The sequence below is a fragment of the Calliphora vicina genome, chromosome 3 (genome assembly GCF_958450345.1).
Source record: "Calliphora vicina chromosome 3, idCalVici1.1, whole genome shotgun sequence".
Lineage (NCBI taxonomy): Eukaryota > Metazoa > Arthropoda > Insecta > Diptera > Calliphoridae > Calliphora > Calliphora vicina.
Window position 1 is genome coordinate 126,185,005 of NC_088782.1, and position 15,177 is coordinate 126,200,181.

Genomic DNA, 15,177 nt, shown 5'->3' on the forward strand with positions numbered 1-15,177 from the left:
CATACATGTTGACAAACATGGACCGTTAGTATGTAGGTATGTAATTGCTAGCGTGTGGTGTAATGATTAATGATTTCTAGTTGGCAACATTTGCCCTTCACTAGTAGCAAATGTTTGTTTTAACGATGAGTAAAAAAAACAAAAAAAAACAGTAAACAACAATGTTTGGCAAAATAATTTAAATAAAATTGTTTTAATTTTGGCTAAATAAAGGCAATAAAACAGTTGGTTATTTAAAGTACTCAATGTGATAAAAAATTGTTTTATATTTTTAATTATTAGTCTAGTTACGTCATGGTTGCTGTTTGCTGAGTTGTTGCTGCTGTTTGACCTATACTTTTGTTGTTATTTTATTTTTAAAATTGTGTAGGTGAGAGTGCGTGTGTCCATTTTGTTATGCGAGTGCATTTTGTATTGTCTATGGGTGCTAATTTAATGACGACATGACATATTTGCACGTCACTCAAACATTGTTGTTATTATGCATGTTTCATTTTGTTTTGATGACGTCACTCATAACCCGATTTATATTTTTGATGCCGTTACCTTTTTAAACGAATGCAACAATGTTGTTTGTTGTTGCTTGTATTCGTTTTTTGTTGTTAATTCTTTTTCTCTTGCATTTAAAATGTAAGTAAGATGCATAATAGAAATTGAAATTTTAGCGCAAGTAATTAAAAAATTTTAATTTTTGGTCATTAAATGTTTCTATAAATGGTAAAATATTAAGCGGATATAGATAAATTTTACTAATTATGGATATGATATTGGGTAAATTTTGTTTGTATTAATAAATAAGGTTTACTAATTTTATACACTCAATTAAGGAAATTAAGAAGGGCCGTTGTATGGCCCTCTAATAAGATTTAAGTTTCATTACAGCTCTTCAGTAAATTTGTAAATTTTCGTATCAATTTGACCAGCTATTAAGAAATAACTTGAAAATATTTTGAAAATTTTTATGAGGAGAGGATACAATCTAATGTCGCCACGATTGTCAAGATAATTATAATTAATTTTAAAGCCAAACAAATATAATCACATTTAGTGCCATTATTACAACTTGCCTTTATAGTTAAAGGTAACTTTAAGCAATAGAAAAAGCTACCCTTAAAGTTAACTTTAGCTATAAAGGCAAGTTGTAATAATGGCCCAAACAAACAACAACAATGAAGTTTATTTTTAAAAATTTATATTACTCCCTGTCTATACTTGACAAATATTTATCATAATAATTAATGACGTTTGTTGTCAAGACAAAGATGTCTGAGCAAAAGCACTAACAATTATGTCATAACGAAGCAATAATACTAATAAATGGAGACTATACCTAACCCCCTGTCTATACTTGACAAATATTTATCATAACAATAAATAACATTTGTTGTCAAGACAAAATTGTCTTAGCAAAAGCACTAACAACTTCGTCATAACGAAGCAATAATACTAATAAATGGAGACTATACCTAATAATTTTTTATCATGACAACCATTTTCACGTATATCACGATAAAAATTTATCAAGTATAGATTTATCTTGACAACCATTTAAACGTTTATCATGATAAAAATTGATCAGGTATTCTACTTTTTATTGCTGCACTGCTTGTTTCACAAATATTTATGTTAATCAACAAAATACTTACGATATTTTGTGTTTATTTTATGGAATTTTTATTAAATTTTACTTTTCCACTATTTTTGTAACAGTTCGATCATTATTTCACTTTAATTTTAATAAATTTATAGGAACTGAAAATTACTGTCGCGAAACGTCGTCTTTATTCTCGCACTAGTTGTTTTTAAACTAGACTTGTAAACAGTTTGAGAAGCCTTGTTAAAAACTAAATGTTTACATTTATATTACCGGCATATTTTTCAGGCTGCTGTAAGTTTTCTTTATTATATTATGTTAATTACCAACATACTTATGATATTTTATTTATATTTTGTGGACTCTGTATTAAATTTCACTTTTTCACTATTTTTGTAGCAGTTCGCTCATTATTTCATTTTAATTTAAATAAATTTATAGGAACTGATTACGAGCGTCGCGTTGTGTCGTTTGTATTCCCGCACTAGTTGTTTTTAAACTAGACTTGTGAACAGTTTGAGAAGCTTTGTTAAAAATTTAATAATATTTACATTACTGGCATATTTTTGATTCTGCTGTCGGTTGCTCTTTATTATTTTGAGTTTTTTTTTATATTAATCTTTAAAACAATGATATTTTGTATTTATTTAAAGCACTGTATATTAAATATAAAGTTTTCACTGTTTTCTTTTTAAATGTTTGCTTAGTATTTAGCTTTATTTTATAAAAATTGTTATGAAGTTGCTGCTGCTTTTATTCGCTATTACCGATTGTTACTAAATTTGTAAACAGTTTGAGGAGTGTTGTTAAAAAAAGCAGTGAGAATAAACACTGTCAAAAACCAAGTACATTCAGGGTTGGGAAACTTACTAAGAGTAACACAGGGTTGTAGTTTAGGCTAACAATATATATCCAGATAGGGGATATTTTATTTAGATATGTTATGTTAGTTTTATGGTTGGAAACCGCACTAACTATGGTTTTAGGATTTAAAATTTTATAAAATTAAGAATTAATAGGGGTATTTTTCTTTAGTTTTTAAATGATATTAGATTAGTTTCAAAACTTAAGTAAGTTTAAATCTTCCCTTTAGCGTACATTTATTAGTGAAAAAAGTATAAATGATTAAAAACAAGTAAGAGTGCTATATTCGGCTGTGTCGTATCTTATATACCCTTCATCAAATTATACTTTAAAAGAAATATTTTAAATATTTTTAGGTAAACAAAATTTAATTTTTTTAAAAATTTGTTTTTTAATTAAATAGCGAAAAAAAATAGCGACAAACAAATTTTTTTGGTAAAAAAAAATTGGAATTAAAAAATATATTGAAATTACAAACGGAATGACAAATTTATATACGTATACCCTTGCCTGAAGTATACCCTTGGTGAAGTGTATACAAATAGCTTGATATATAAAATATGAGTAAATATAATTTATTTGTCTTATTCATAATTTCAAACAATTTTTAAGAAATTTTATTTGTTAAAATTTGATAGAAATAGGCAAAAATCTGGCATATATGTATGTTGTCTTTTATTTTTTATTTTTTGAAAATGTAGATAATTTAGAAAAATATTTAGAAATAAATTGATTATTTTATCAAACAGTTTACTGTTTGGAAGGAAAAGATTATTTCAATTAGAAAAGCACTAGTGTGTACTAACAACGTTGAAGTAGTGAGTCCAACTAATACCAACTTTATTAAATTATTCAATACACAAAAATACAAATATTGCAATTTTTCTAAAAAAATATTCAATTAGAACAATTTGTATATTCCTCGAGTTATTTAATACACAAACAATTTTAAAAAAAAATTAGTTACTTCTGAACGAAGTTCTAATTAGAAATTCCATAGTATAATTAATATTGTGCAACTACTTATTTCCTAATACACTTTATTAAATTAGTCAATTCACAAACCTTTAACACATTCATGAAATTCTAGTAGTTGCAGATTTTCTCTTATTCCGTCGTTTTAACAAACACAACAACAAAAACCTGACAGTACACGACTTCTACTAGTTAAACGAAACGAATAGAAAAATTTGCAAATTTTAATTTCCGATTTGTGACTTAGAATTCATAGATTCGTTTAATTAAACACTTTTAGTTTGTCACCAACACATTAGTTAAGATTTTTCACTAGATTTTAATTAATTTTTAACACTTTTTATACTATTTTTACCGATTGCAATAACCCGACAACATTTTGGCGGCCGATCACTTAAACATTTGATAATAAGACTAAAAAGTGGAGATGAAAAGGAGTGCAATAATAATTCATACTAGTACAGAGTTGGAAATGTTAGTGCAATTGAAATTTCTTTTAAATAACGATAGTACATTTATTTGGTATAAATTAATAGTGTCTAAATTGTATTAGTTTTAGTTAATTATATAAAAACAAGTAAGAGAGCTAAATTCGGCTGTGCCGAATCTTAGATACCCTTCACCAAATTATACTTCAAAATACAAATTTTAAATATTTTTAAGTAAACAAAATTTATTTTTTTTCCATAATTGTCATTTTTTGGAAAAAAAATTAAAATTTTTTTTTTTTAATTTAAAAATTTTTCTTTTAAAGTTTTAAAAAAAATTGTTTTGTTTTTTAAATTTTTTTTTTGTGAAAAAAAAATTCGGATTAAAAAATATTTTTTCCGATTTTGACCCATTGTAGGTCCAACTTACTATGGTCTTATATACGTCGTTGCAAAGGTCTTTGAAATATCTATCATTAGATATCCATATTGTTTATATTAATGTCTTAGTAATCCAGATATAGGTCAAAAATCGAGGTTGTCCTGGTTTTTTCCTCATATCTCAGCCATTTGTGGACCGATTTTGCTGATTTTAAATAGGAATTTTCTCGAAAGCATGTCTGACAGAATTATTGAAGATTTTGATCCCGAATATAACTGGGGTTTTCAGAAAATTGATTTCAACAGACGGACATGGCTTAATCGACTCCGCTATCTATAAGGATCCAGAATATATGTACTTTATAGGATCGGAAAATTATATTGTGGAAATTACAAACGGAATGACAAACTTATATATGTATACCCTTCTCACGAAGGTGAAGGGAATAAAAAAGTACCAACCTGTAAAAGTTTGACATTCTCATTAGTGAGAGTATTGTTCGGAATGTCAAATTCAAGGCGAATTTATATACCAGGTGGTGTCGATTCTACAACAAGTACCTACAACATTTACAAAAACCACATGCAATTTGTTTGTTGTTTATGTGGTTTAAGCTGTCAAAATTTTCCTGTTGTTTTTGTTACTTTTATGTTTGTTGTAGCATTCGCCGCAACAAACACAAGATAATTTGACAGCTCAAACCTCTAAACAACATTAATCAGCTGTGCTATCAACACCACCTGGTAAATAAATTCGCCTTGGTCAAATTAATGACTTCGCGGCAATTTCCCTGAATTCGCCACTTGCTCCATCTTGTATAAATTAGCAGGGAACAAGTTAAAAAATAGTGTTACCAATTTTCAGTACATACTATTTTATATTGCTGGGGAAACATGAATTGTTTTGACCGTAACTGTATGTATATGAAGGAATGTCTTCATAAAAATTAGCAAATTTAACAATTAACAATTTTCATTTAATCAGAAATTTTATTTTTATTTTCCCCAGCTTCATTAAATATTACTAAACATTGGTAATCCTCTTTCTTGCACTCCAACTTCATCTCCACTTTTTATTTAGTCTTATTATAAAACGTTTAAGTGATTGGCCGCCAAAATATTGTCGGGTTATCGCAATCGGTAAAAATAGTATAAAAACTGTTCAAAATTAATTAAAATTTAGTGAAAAATCTTAACTAATGTGTTGGTGATAAACTAAAAGTGTTTAATTGAACGAATCTATGAATGCTAAGTCACAAATCGGAAATTAAAATTTGCAAATTTTTCTATTCGTTTCGTTTAATTAGTAGAAGTCGTGTACGGGTTTTTGTTGTTGTTGTGTTTGTTAAAATGACGGAATAAGAGAAAATCTGCAACTACTAGAATTTGCTGGAATGTGTTGAAGGTTTGTGAATTGACTAATTTAATAAAGTGTATTAGGAAATAATTAGTTGCACAATTCTATAGTATGGAATTTCTAATTAGAACTTGTTTCAGAAGCAACTAAAAGTTTTAGAATTGTTTGTGTATTAAATAAGTCGAGGAATATAAAAATTGTTTTAATTCGATGTGTTTTTTTTAGAAAAAATGCCATATTTGCTGGTTTGTGTATTGAATAATTTAGTAAAGTTGGTATTAGTTGGACTCACTACTTTAATGTTGTTAGTACACACTAGTATTTGATAAAATAATCAATTTATTTCTAAATATTTTTCTAAATTGTCTATGTACATTTTCAAAAAAAAAAATAAAAGACAATACATATACATATGTATGTCTGATTTTTTCACATTTCTAACAAATTTTAACAAATAAAATTTCTTAAAAATTTATTGATTAAAACGTTTGAAATTATAAATAAGACAAATAAATTATATTTACTCATATTTTATATCTCAAGCAATTTTTATAACCTTCACCATGAGTGACAAGGGTATATATAAGTTTGCCATTCCATTTGTAATTTATACATTTTTCATTTGCGACCCTAAAATAATACACAATTTCCTATTCACATATGTATACATAGTTTAAAATTCTAACTCTATTAATTTATTTTATTTTTATAAAATTAAAATCCTAACTAGTGCGGTTCCCAACCCTAAAACTTACAGATCTAAAATATCCAATATTTAACGCCTAAAACTACAACACTTTGTTACTCTTAGTAGCTTTCCCAACCCTGAATGTAATCTATTTGGTTTTTAACAAGACTTCTCAAACTGTTCACAAGTCTAGTTTAGAAACAACTAGTGCGGGCATAAAGACATCACAACGCGACGGTAATTTTCAGTTGCTATTTATTTATTAAAATTTAAGTGAAATAATGAACAAACTATTACAAAAATAGTGGAAAACTGAAATTTAATACAGAGTCCATACAATATACATAAAATATTGAAAGTATTTTGGTAATTAACATAATATAATGAAGAAAACTTACAGCATCATCAAGATGACAGTTAATAAATGAAAACATCATTTAGTTTTTAACAAGGCTTCTCAAACTGTTCACAAGTCTAGTTTAGAAACAACTAGTGCGGGAATAAAGACACAACTCGACAGTAGTAATCAGTTCCTATAAATTTATTTAAATTAAAATGAAATAATGAACAAACTATTACAAAAATAGTGAAAAAGTGAAATTTAATACAGAGTCCACAAAATATAAATAAAATATCATAAGTATGTTGGTAATTAACATAATATAATAAAGAAAACTTACAGCAGCCTGAAAAATATGCTGGTAATATTAATGTAAACATCATTCGGTTTTTAACAAGGCTTCTCAAACTGTTTACAAGTCTAGTTTAGAAACAACTAGTGCGGGAATAAAGTCGACTCGTCGCGACGGTAATTTTCTGTTCCTTTAAAATTATTAAAATTAAAGTGAAACAAGTAAGAGTGCTATATTCGGCTATGCCGAATCTTATATACCCTTCACCTTTGTTGTGGATGCATTATTATTTTTTATAATTAGTATATATGTATGTACATTGCCCACTTTCAGCGTACAGCATCCTAAATTTATCAAGAACACAAAAAACAACAACAACGCCAAACGAAACAAAACACCAAAAGAATAAACAAAATACGCAAGCCAATGAAACCAACACACATCCAAACATACGTTTAATTGTATAAAAAACAACAACAACGCCAACAGAAACAAAACATTCAAACATACGATTTGTTGCTTTTTTGTAAAAAAAAACCAACACACAACCAAACAACCGTTTAGTTGTATAAAAAACAACAACAACGCCAAAAGAAACAAAACACAAAAAAAACAAAATACACAAAACTTGCACATCCAAGCCTACGTTTTGTTGCTTTTTTGTAAAAAAAACCAACACACAACCAAACAACCGTTTAGTTGTATAAAAAACAACAACAACGCCAAAAGAAACAAAACACAAAAAAAAACAAAATACACAAAACTTGCACATCCAAACATACGTTTTGTTGTTTTTTTGTCAAAGCATGCAATACATTGTGTTTTTTGATGAAATTTTCAGAGGTTGTCTCGGATTTTTGCTCATATCTCCGTTATTTATGGACGGATTTTGCTGATTTTAAATAGCAAAATTCTCGAAAGTATGTCTGACAGAATTGTTGAAGATTTGGATCCCGGAGATATCTGGGGCCTTCAGAAAATTGATTTCAACAGACAGACAGACAGACAGACAGACAGACAGACAGACGGACATGGCTTAATCGACTCCGCTATCTATAAGGATCCAGAATATATATACTTTATAGGGTCGGAAATGAAAAATGTAGAAATTACAAACGGAATGACAAACTTATATATACCCTTCTCACGAAGCTGAAGGGTATAAAAAAAAGTGGAAAAGTGAAATTTAATACAGAGTCCATAAAATATACACATGTATATCGTTAGTATTTGGATAATTAATATAAAAATTTGTTAAATAGAAAGTGCAGCAATAAAAAGGAGAAAGAAGACATCTTAATATAAATGTTAACAAATAAATTTCTTAAAATTAATAAAGCCTGATAAATACTTGATTTTCCTGAAATTGACTTATTGTTGGTCCGAGTTTTCTATAACTGCGTCGTTGGAAATGTCCTGAATTGTTTATATACATGATTTAGTATTGGAGATATAGGTAAGTCGTTGATTTTTGCTTATATTTTAGCCTTTTGTAAGCCGATCTTCCAGATTCAATAGCTATTGTTATACCAATCAGCTTTGTATTGCTACTTTTATTTAAAACTAATCCAGGGTTTAGAAATTCAAACCCTGGCAATCGATTGTTTTTTGTAGAGACTTTGAAAATGAAGGCGGGTTTGTTTTCAATAATAAATTGTTTCAAAAAATTAATGAAATCTAGTACTTTTCTGTTTAAAATAGTACCAAAAGAAAGTACTTTGGATTCCTCTATGTCATCTCCATTAAGTAAAGTTTTAATAAAACTACTTTGTTGAATTATAAATCTAACTAACCATATAAGAACATTTCTTAAGCCTCTGAAGAGCTCTTTAACATGTAAATGGCAAAACAACAAAACTATCTAGAACTAGTTAATGTTCAACAAAGTCTTTAAGTACCAGTAACCATAGAAAAATACACATAGATGGCAAACTCTGCCTAACTCAGACCTAACTCAGTTGTCAAAAACCTAAGAAATGAGAATATATCAGTAAAAAATTATGAGAAAATAAAAACAAATGTGATTTTTTTGTTTCAGTATTTCTCTAGTTTCCATTCTATGTATATTTCTCTATACCTTCTACTTTGTCTTTTAACTGAAACTGAAACAATTTGTTTATTAATATTTTAATTTAATTCCAATAAATTATATTTATTTCATGTTTTATTTTATATATAATACATTAATTTCTCTTTCAAAATTTATTATAAATTATTAAAGTTTGTGGTTTAAATTATTATTAATATTATTATAATTATATATTTAATTAATATTTTATAATTTTAATTCATACATATATAATACATTTGTTTGTTATTTTGTCTTCTTACATTTTATATAACATAAATTTGAAAGTAACATTTAAAGCATGTTTGTTCTTGTTTGTTTATATCATATACACTGACAAAAATACAGTAGAAAATAGCGGGGTTTGGTCTTTTTAAAAAAAATATGTATATAAATATTCAAAAAGTTATTGTTTGTTTATTTTATATAAGACTTAATGCATTTAAGTTATGCAAAATTGGGTTTTTGTTTTATAAATTCATATAAAATATCATAAATAGAAAATATCAAACATTTAATCAAAAACAGTTTCAAAATAGTTTATGATTAAGAGGTTTAGGGGTTTATTATTGTTTTAGCAAAATTTCTTTTATAAAAACTTTGTTTAAAGTACAAATTTCTTTACAAATAAGGGCTATAGTTTAGTTTGTTGACATTATTTTATTAATTCATTTAGAAATTCTTTTATTTGTGTCTTCTCTTTATATTTCTCTATTCATTAATATTTTTTAAATAAATATTTATCAAAATAATTTAAATTAAAAATAAATTAAAAAAAAATCTTTAAAACTAACTCGTCGTTTAGTTTATACATTTTTTTTTTACAAAATTATTATTATTTGTAGAAATTGTGTCATGTTTTAGGTTTGTTATTTAAAAATAAATTAGTTTCGAGATTATTTCATTCATAAATTAGTTATATACAATTAGAAATTTAAAAGCTTTAGGAAAATTTTAAACAGCATTAAAAATAGAAATTGAAAATATTAAACTCAACATCATTTTCTAAAAAAAATTTAAGAAAAAAATTTATAAAATTTTAAACCATAGAGCGGAAACTAATACGAGTAATGTTTTTTTGTTCAGACAGGGCCTGATTCTGAAACTTGAAAGAAATACAATTTTCAATTTTTTTGTATTAAAATCACTAAAAAATTATTTAAAAACTGAGTGATTTCCATACAAAAATTTTAAAATTGTTTTACTTTCGTGTTTCTGAATCCGGCCCATAGTTTTTTTTTACAAATACATTCTCACCACTTATGTTTTTGACAACTGAGTTAGGTCTGTGTTAGCAGAGTTTCCAATTTATGTGTATTTATCTATGTTTTAAAATTTTTTTTAAAAATTTAGGCATTTGGAAAATGTTAAACAAATTTAAAACTAAAACATCTTTAAAATTCTTGGAAATTTAAGAAATTTTTTTAAAAAATTTACAAATTTCTCAATGTGAGTTAACACTCCTCTATTCATAGGCCAAAATTTTGTAAAGGTCGCTTCAAAAGTTTAGTATTAATAAAGAATTGTAAAAGTTTCATAATTCAAATTGTTTTCCTTAACGGAGTTGATTAGATTTAGGAAACTATGGCCCGATTTGTGTTGAAAATTTTCCAACAGCTAAACTGCTTCGCTATTAATAGTCTATGTTTTGTAAATATCGCTTCAATACTTTAGAATTAAAGAAAATTTGTAAAAGTTTCATATTTCAAATTGTTTTCTTTAACCGAAGTGGTCCTATTAAGGACTCTGTGTTCATTTTTAAAAGCTAAATTCCTGCCCTATTTATAGGCAAAGATTTGTAAAGATCGGTTCTGCTTTTTAGAATTAAAGACAAATTTTTAAATTTTCTTTTTACAAATTGTATTCCTTAACCGAGGTGGTCAGATTGAGGACACTAAGGCTCAATTGGTAATGAAATTTGATAACTTTGTTAACAATATTTCAAAAGCTAAACTGCTTCTCAATCAATATGGACAATTTTGTAAAGATCGCTTCAGTAGTTTAGATGTTATCAAGAATTGTTAAAGTTTTTTATTTGAAATTGTTTCCTTAAACGATATGGTCAAATTTAGGACACTATGACTCATTCTATGTTTAAATTTATTAACTTTGTTATCAATATTTTAAAAGCTAAACTCCTGATCTATGAATAGGCAAAGTTTTGTGAAGATCGGCTCAATCCTTTGGAATTAAAGAAGGCTTCTAAAATCTATTAATTCAAATTGACTTTCTTACCCTAAAGGGTTAGTTTTGGAGACAATGTGGCTCATTTTGTGTTTATATTTGATATTTTTGTTAGCAATACTTTTAAAGCTAATGTCCTGCTCTATTAATAGGCAAAGTTTTGCAAAGATCGGCTCAATCCTTTGGAATTAAAGAAGACTTGGAAAAGTTTAATATTTCAAATTGTCTTTCTTAATCTAAATGTTAGTTTGGGGTTACTGTGGCTCATTTTGAATTGAAATTTAATAACTATGTTAACAAGATTTGAAAAGCTAAACTCCTTCGCTATTAATATCCAAAGTTTTGTCAAGATCGGCTCAATCCTTTGGAATTAAAGAAGACTTCTAAAATCTATTAATTCAAATTGACTTTCTTACCCTAAAGGGTTAGTTTTGGAGACAATATGGCTCATTTTATGTTTAAATTTGATATTTTTGTTAGCAATACTTTTAAAGCTAATGTCCTGCTCTATTAATAACCAAAGTTTTGTCAAAATCGGCTCAATCCTTTGGAATTAAAGAAGACTTGCAAAAATTTAATATTTCAAATTGTCATGCTTAACCATTTACGTTAAGGACACTGTTTCTCATTTTGATATCTCTGTAAACAAAGTCCTGCTCTCTTAATAGGCAAAGTTTTGTAAAGATCGGTAAAGATTTTTAGAATTAATGAAAAATTTTGAATATTTCATATTTAAAATTGTCTTCGGCAGCCAAAGTAGTTTGAAATTTGTGTTGAAATTTGATAATTCTTTTAACAAGATTTGAAAAGCTAAACTCCTTCGCTATTAATAGGCAAAGTTTTGTCAGGATCGGCTCAATAGTTTGAAATTAATTTGAAATTAATATTTAAAATTTTCTTACTTAACCGTAATGGTCAGTTTAAATTTTTGTGTTGAAATTTAATAACTCTGTTAACAAGATTTGAAAAGCTAATGTCCTGCTCTATTAATAACCAAAGTTTTGTCAAAATCGGCTCAATCCTTTGGAATTAAACAAGTCTTGTAAAATTAAATATTTCAATTTGTCTTCTTGTAAAGATGATGAGGTTGGAGACACTGTGGCTCATTTTGTGCTGGAATTGTATGACTCTGTTAACAATATTCTAAAAGCTAAAAATCTGATCTATTAATACACAATGTTTTGTAAAGATTGCTTAAATATTTTAGAATTAAAGAAGATTGTCAAAATTTTCTATTGAAAATTTCTAAAAATTTTAAAAATATTTTTAATTTTTTTTATAAAAATAGCTTAAAACACAGCTTCGAATTAAATACATAATTAATTATGAGCTTAGTGCATGAAAATCCTAATTCGGTAGTAAAAAATAGTCAATCATGCCATAAATCCCTGCCCAACATCTAATTCTTTAGCTTCATTCTAAGGTTTATTTTATTCAAAGGCTTTTTATTTAAATAGAATTAATTTATGGTTTAAATAACTCTTTGCAGTTTAGTGGTCACTTTTCTAACCACCTTTTCTTTAGTTATTAAAACATAGTTTCTTGACATCTATTGGCATTTTGCTAAACAAATAATTTTTTTTTGCAAAACTTTGCCGTCAGGTTGCTCTAGTTAGATAAATATATTCTCCCCTATCGCGAATCAATATTTCACATGAAATATTTTCCCTTCTCCCATTTTTCGTTCATCAATTTTGTTCACGTGAAAAAAATTCCCATTGTTGTGAAATTTTTAGATGGAATTTTGTAAACAATAAACAGCTGTTACGAACAGAATTAACTATTGTGAATGAAAAGTTCATGGGAATATCACGATAGCAATTTTTCCTACGAGGGAAATGGATATTTTTTCATGGGAACAACATTTCATAAACCGCAGTTGTAAATGAATACAATACGAAAATATGTTTCATAATTATTTTTAATGCCCACCGCCACGGTGGTTAGTATACTAACCACTCCACTCCACAAAGAAACCTTGGAAAGGGGGTGGTTCTTTTATGTTTTGATTTAATTTTTCTTACTTTTTATAAAGAACTAACCTTGTTTAAAGTAAAAATGGGTACAAGCGCCTTCAAGTCACCAGTTTTTGTCGACTACTTTGTCTTTGATGAGCAAAAAACGAAAAATATGAATTTGAAGACGAATCTTCCAACTATTACGAATTCGTACCTTTTTGTTTTCTTTAATTTTTTCAAAACAACATCAAATATTAACAAAATGTAGAGTTTTATTATTGACATCTACTTCAGAAAAGTATAGACTAGAATTACTAAAACTTACTAGTGTATGTATGGTTCCAATGTCTACATATGGTGCCAAAAGAAGTACCTAGTCAATAGTACTATCGTCAGTAAGTGGTAGACTTCCAATGTTAAATAATTGATAAATGTCTATAGTAAATAGCATTGTCTGGGTTATAATAAGTCACTAGTAGTGGTGACTGGGTCAATAGTAAGTACAGTTTCCCTACTGATATTTCCTGAATGAATTGAAATTTTAGAATTGAAGCAAAATAGAATCATTCAATACATTATTATGAGCTATTTTCTAATGGATTTAATAAAATTTAGTTTAATTTGCAAAATGGACTTGGAATTTTCAATTTGTTAAGCCTCTCTATTCATTAATTTCCCAAATTTCTTTCCCAAAATGATGTCTCTTTAATAAATCCTTTAATGTTCTCCATTTGCTAGCTGTTTCTCTTTTCCTTTTAAAGCCTTCACTACTTAACTAAAGATTCGTTAATTCTTTTTAATATCTCTGTTTTTTCTCTTTTTGAAAATTTCCAAATTTTGTGTGTTCCCTTTCATTTCCAATAGTTTCATCCTCAGAAGCACCCTCGTTTGTGTTTGTACGCGCTGCGTTTGTTAAACTTCTTAACAAATTTAAAAAAAAATTTACCAATCGTAGTCGGACCCCTTATTATTTACAGGGTCTTTGTTAACCATTAGCTATTGCTGCCACGACTGCTGCGACTGCCGGTGCCATTAATGCCATTCATACGCTCTGCATTGGGTTTCAATATGAAACGCAATTCGAAATTCTTATTCACCACCACCGCATAAAACACATTGGCATTGCGCGGCAAATCTACATCTTTGTCGGGCAGCCTTTGAGCCAATATATAATTGTCCGGATCATCTTCTATGCCCAGTTTCATTAAGGCATTACGTATCACCTGGGGTGTGCGTTCATTGTTCTTCACCATCATACTCTTGTACACCACAATGCCATCCTGGGGCATGGTTTCCGTTTCCAAGGTGATTTTGACTATATAAAAATCAGCATTGGCCCCCGGTGAATTAACCACTTGGGCATTAATGAGGGGTGAGCCAATGTGGGTGGGTGTATGTGAACCGCTGGTGCTGGAACCATGTGTGCTGCGCAGCAAACCATTTGAACTGTGTGAGTGTATCATTTTCGATTTGTTTATGCCGCCTCCTGAATTACTGGAGTCCAGCGATAAATTCGAAACACTGCTGGTAGCTGACATGTGATTATTGTGGGCTTCTCGGTCCAGAGAATTGTGCCTGGAACTGTTGTGTGAACTAATCTCACAATAGAATTGTGAGCCCGCCCCACTGCTAGAGTTAGAGGCTATGGAATCGGTTTTTCGATGTCCTAATATAGAAGAATTGGCCGAAGACATATTGGAGGATGTAGTGCTTTTGCGTGCAGCCGTGGGTGGTGGTGGCTCCAATTGATACGACAAAGTATGAGCATCTTCTTCGGTTAAAACCGGCATGGAATAAAACCATCTATTAAACAAAGGATCCTCATCTAAATTATAGGTATTAGCTGCTCCTTGTAAAAGTTTTATTTTGGCCAACACCTCAAATTCCTTACGTTTCTTTTCGAAATTTATTAGTTTGTCTTCGCACACATTATCGGGATTGGCCTGATGAATCATGGTCAAGTCCGTTAGGAAAGTACCCAAATAAGGTATAGTGCCATGGGAGGTTTGAGTACTCTGCAAAAACAAAAAAAAAAAACATTAATATTT

The 15,177-nt window shown here is 28.2% G+C and overlaps 1 protein-coding gene across 3 annotated transcripts in view; it reads right to left on the reverse strand.

The window, feature by feature from the left end:
* Positions 1–9,825: 9,825 nt before the first annotated feature.
* Positions 9,826–15,177, reverse strand: part of Rgl (Ral guanine nucleotide dissociation stimulator-like) — a 50,237-nt gene continuing 44,885 nt past the window's right edge. For 2 of the 3 annotated variants that reach the window (XM_065503611.1, XM_065503610.1), the window contains exon 7: positions 9,827–15,144. In XM_065503611.1, the coding sequence (XP_065359683.1) occupies positions 14,122–15,144 (1,023 nt within the window). In that variant the 3' untranslated portion in view covers positions 9,827–14,121. Of the gene's footprint in view, positions 15,145–15,177 lie in introns of all 3 variants that reach the window. The other variant, XM_065503612.1, reaches the window with a different exon arrangement.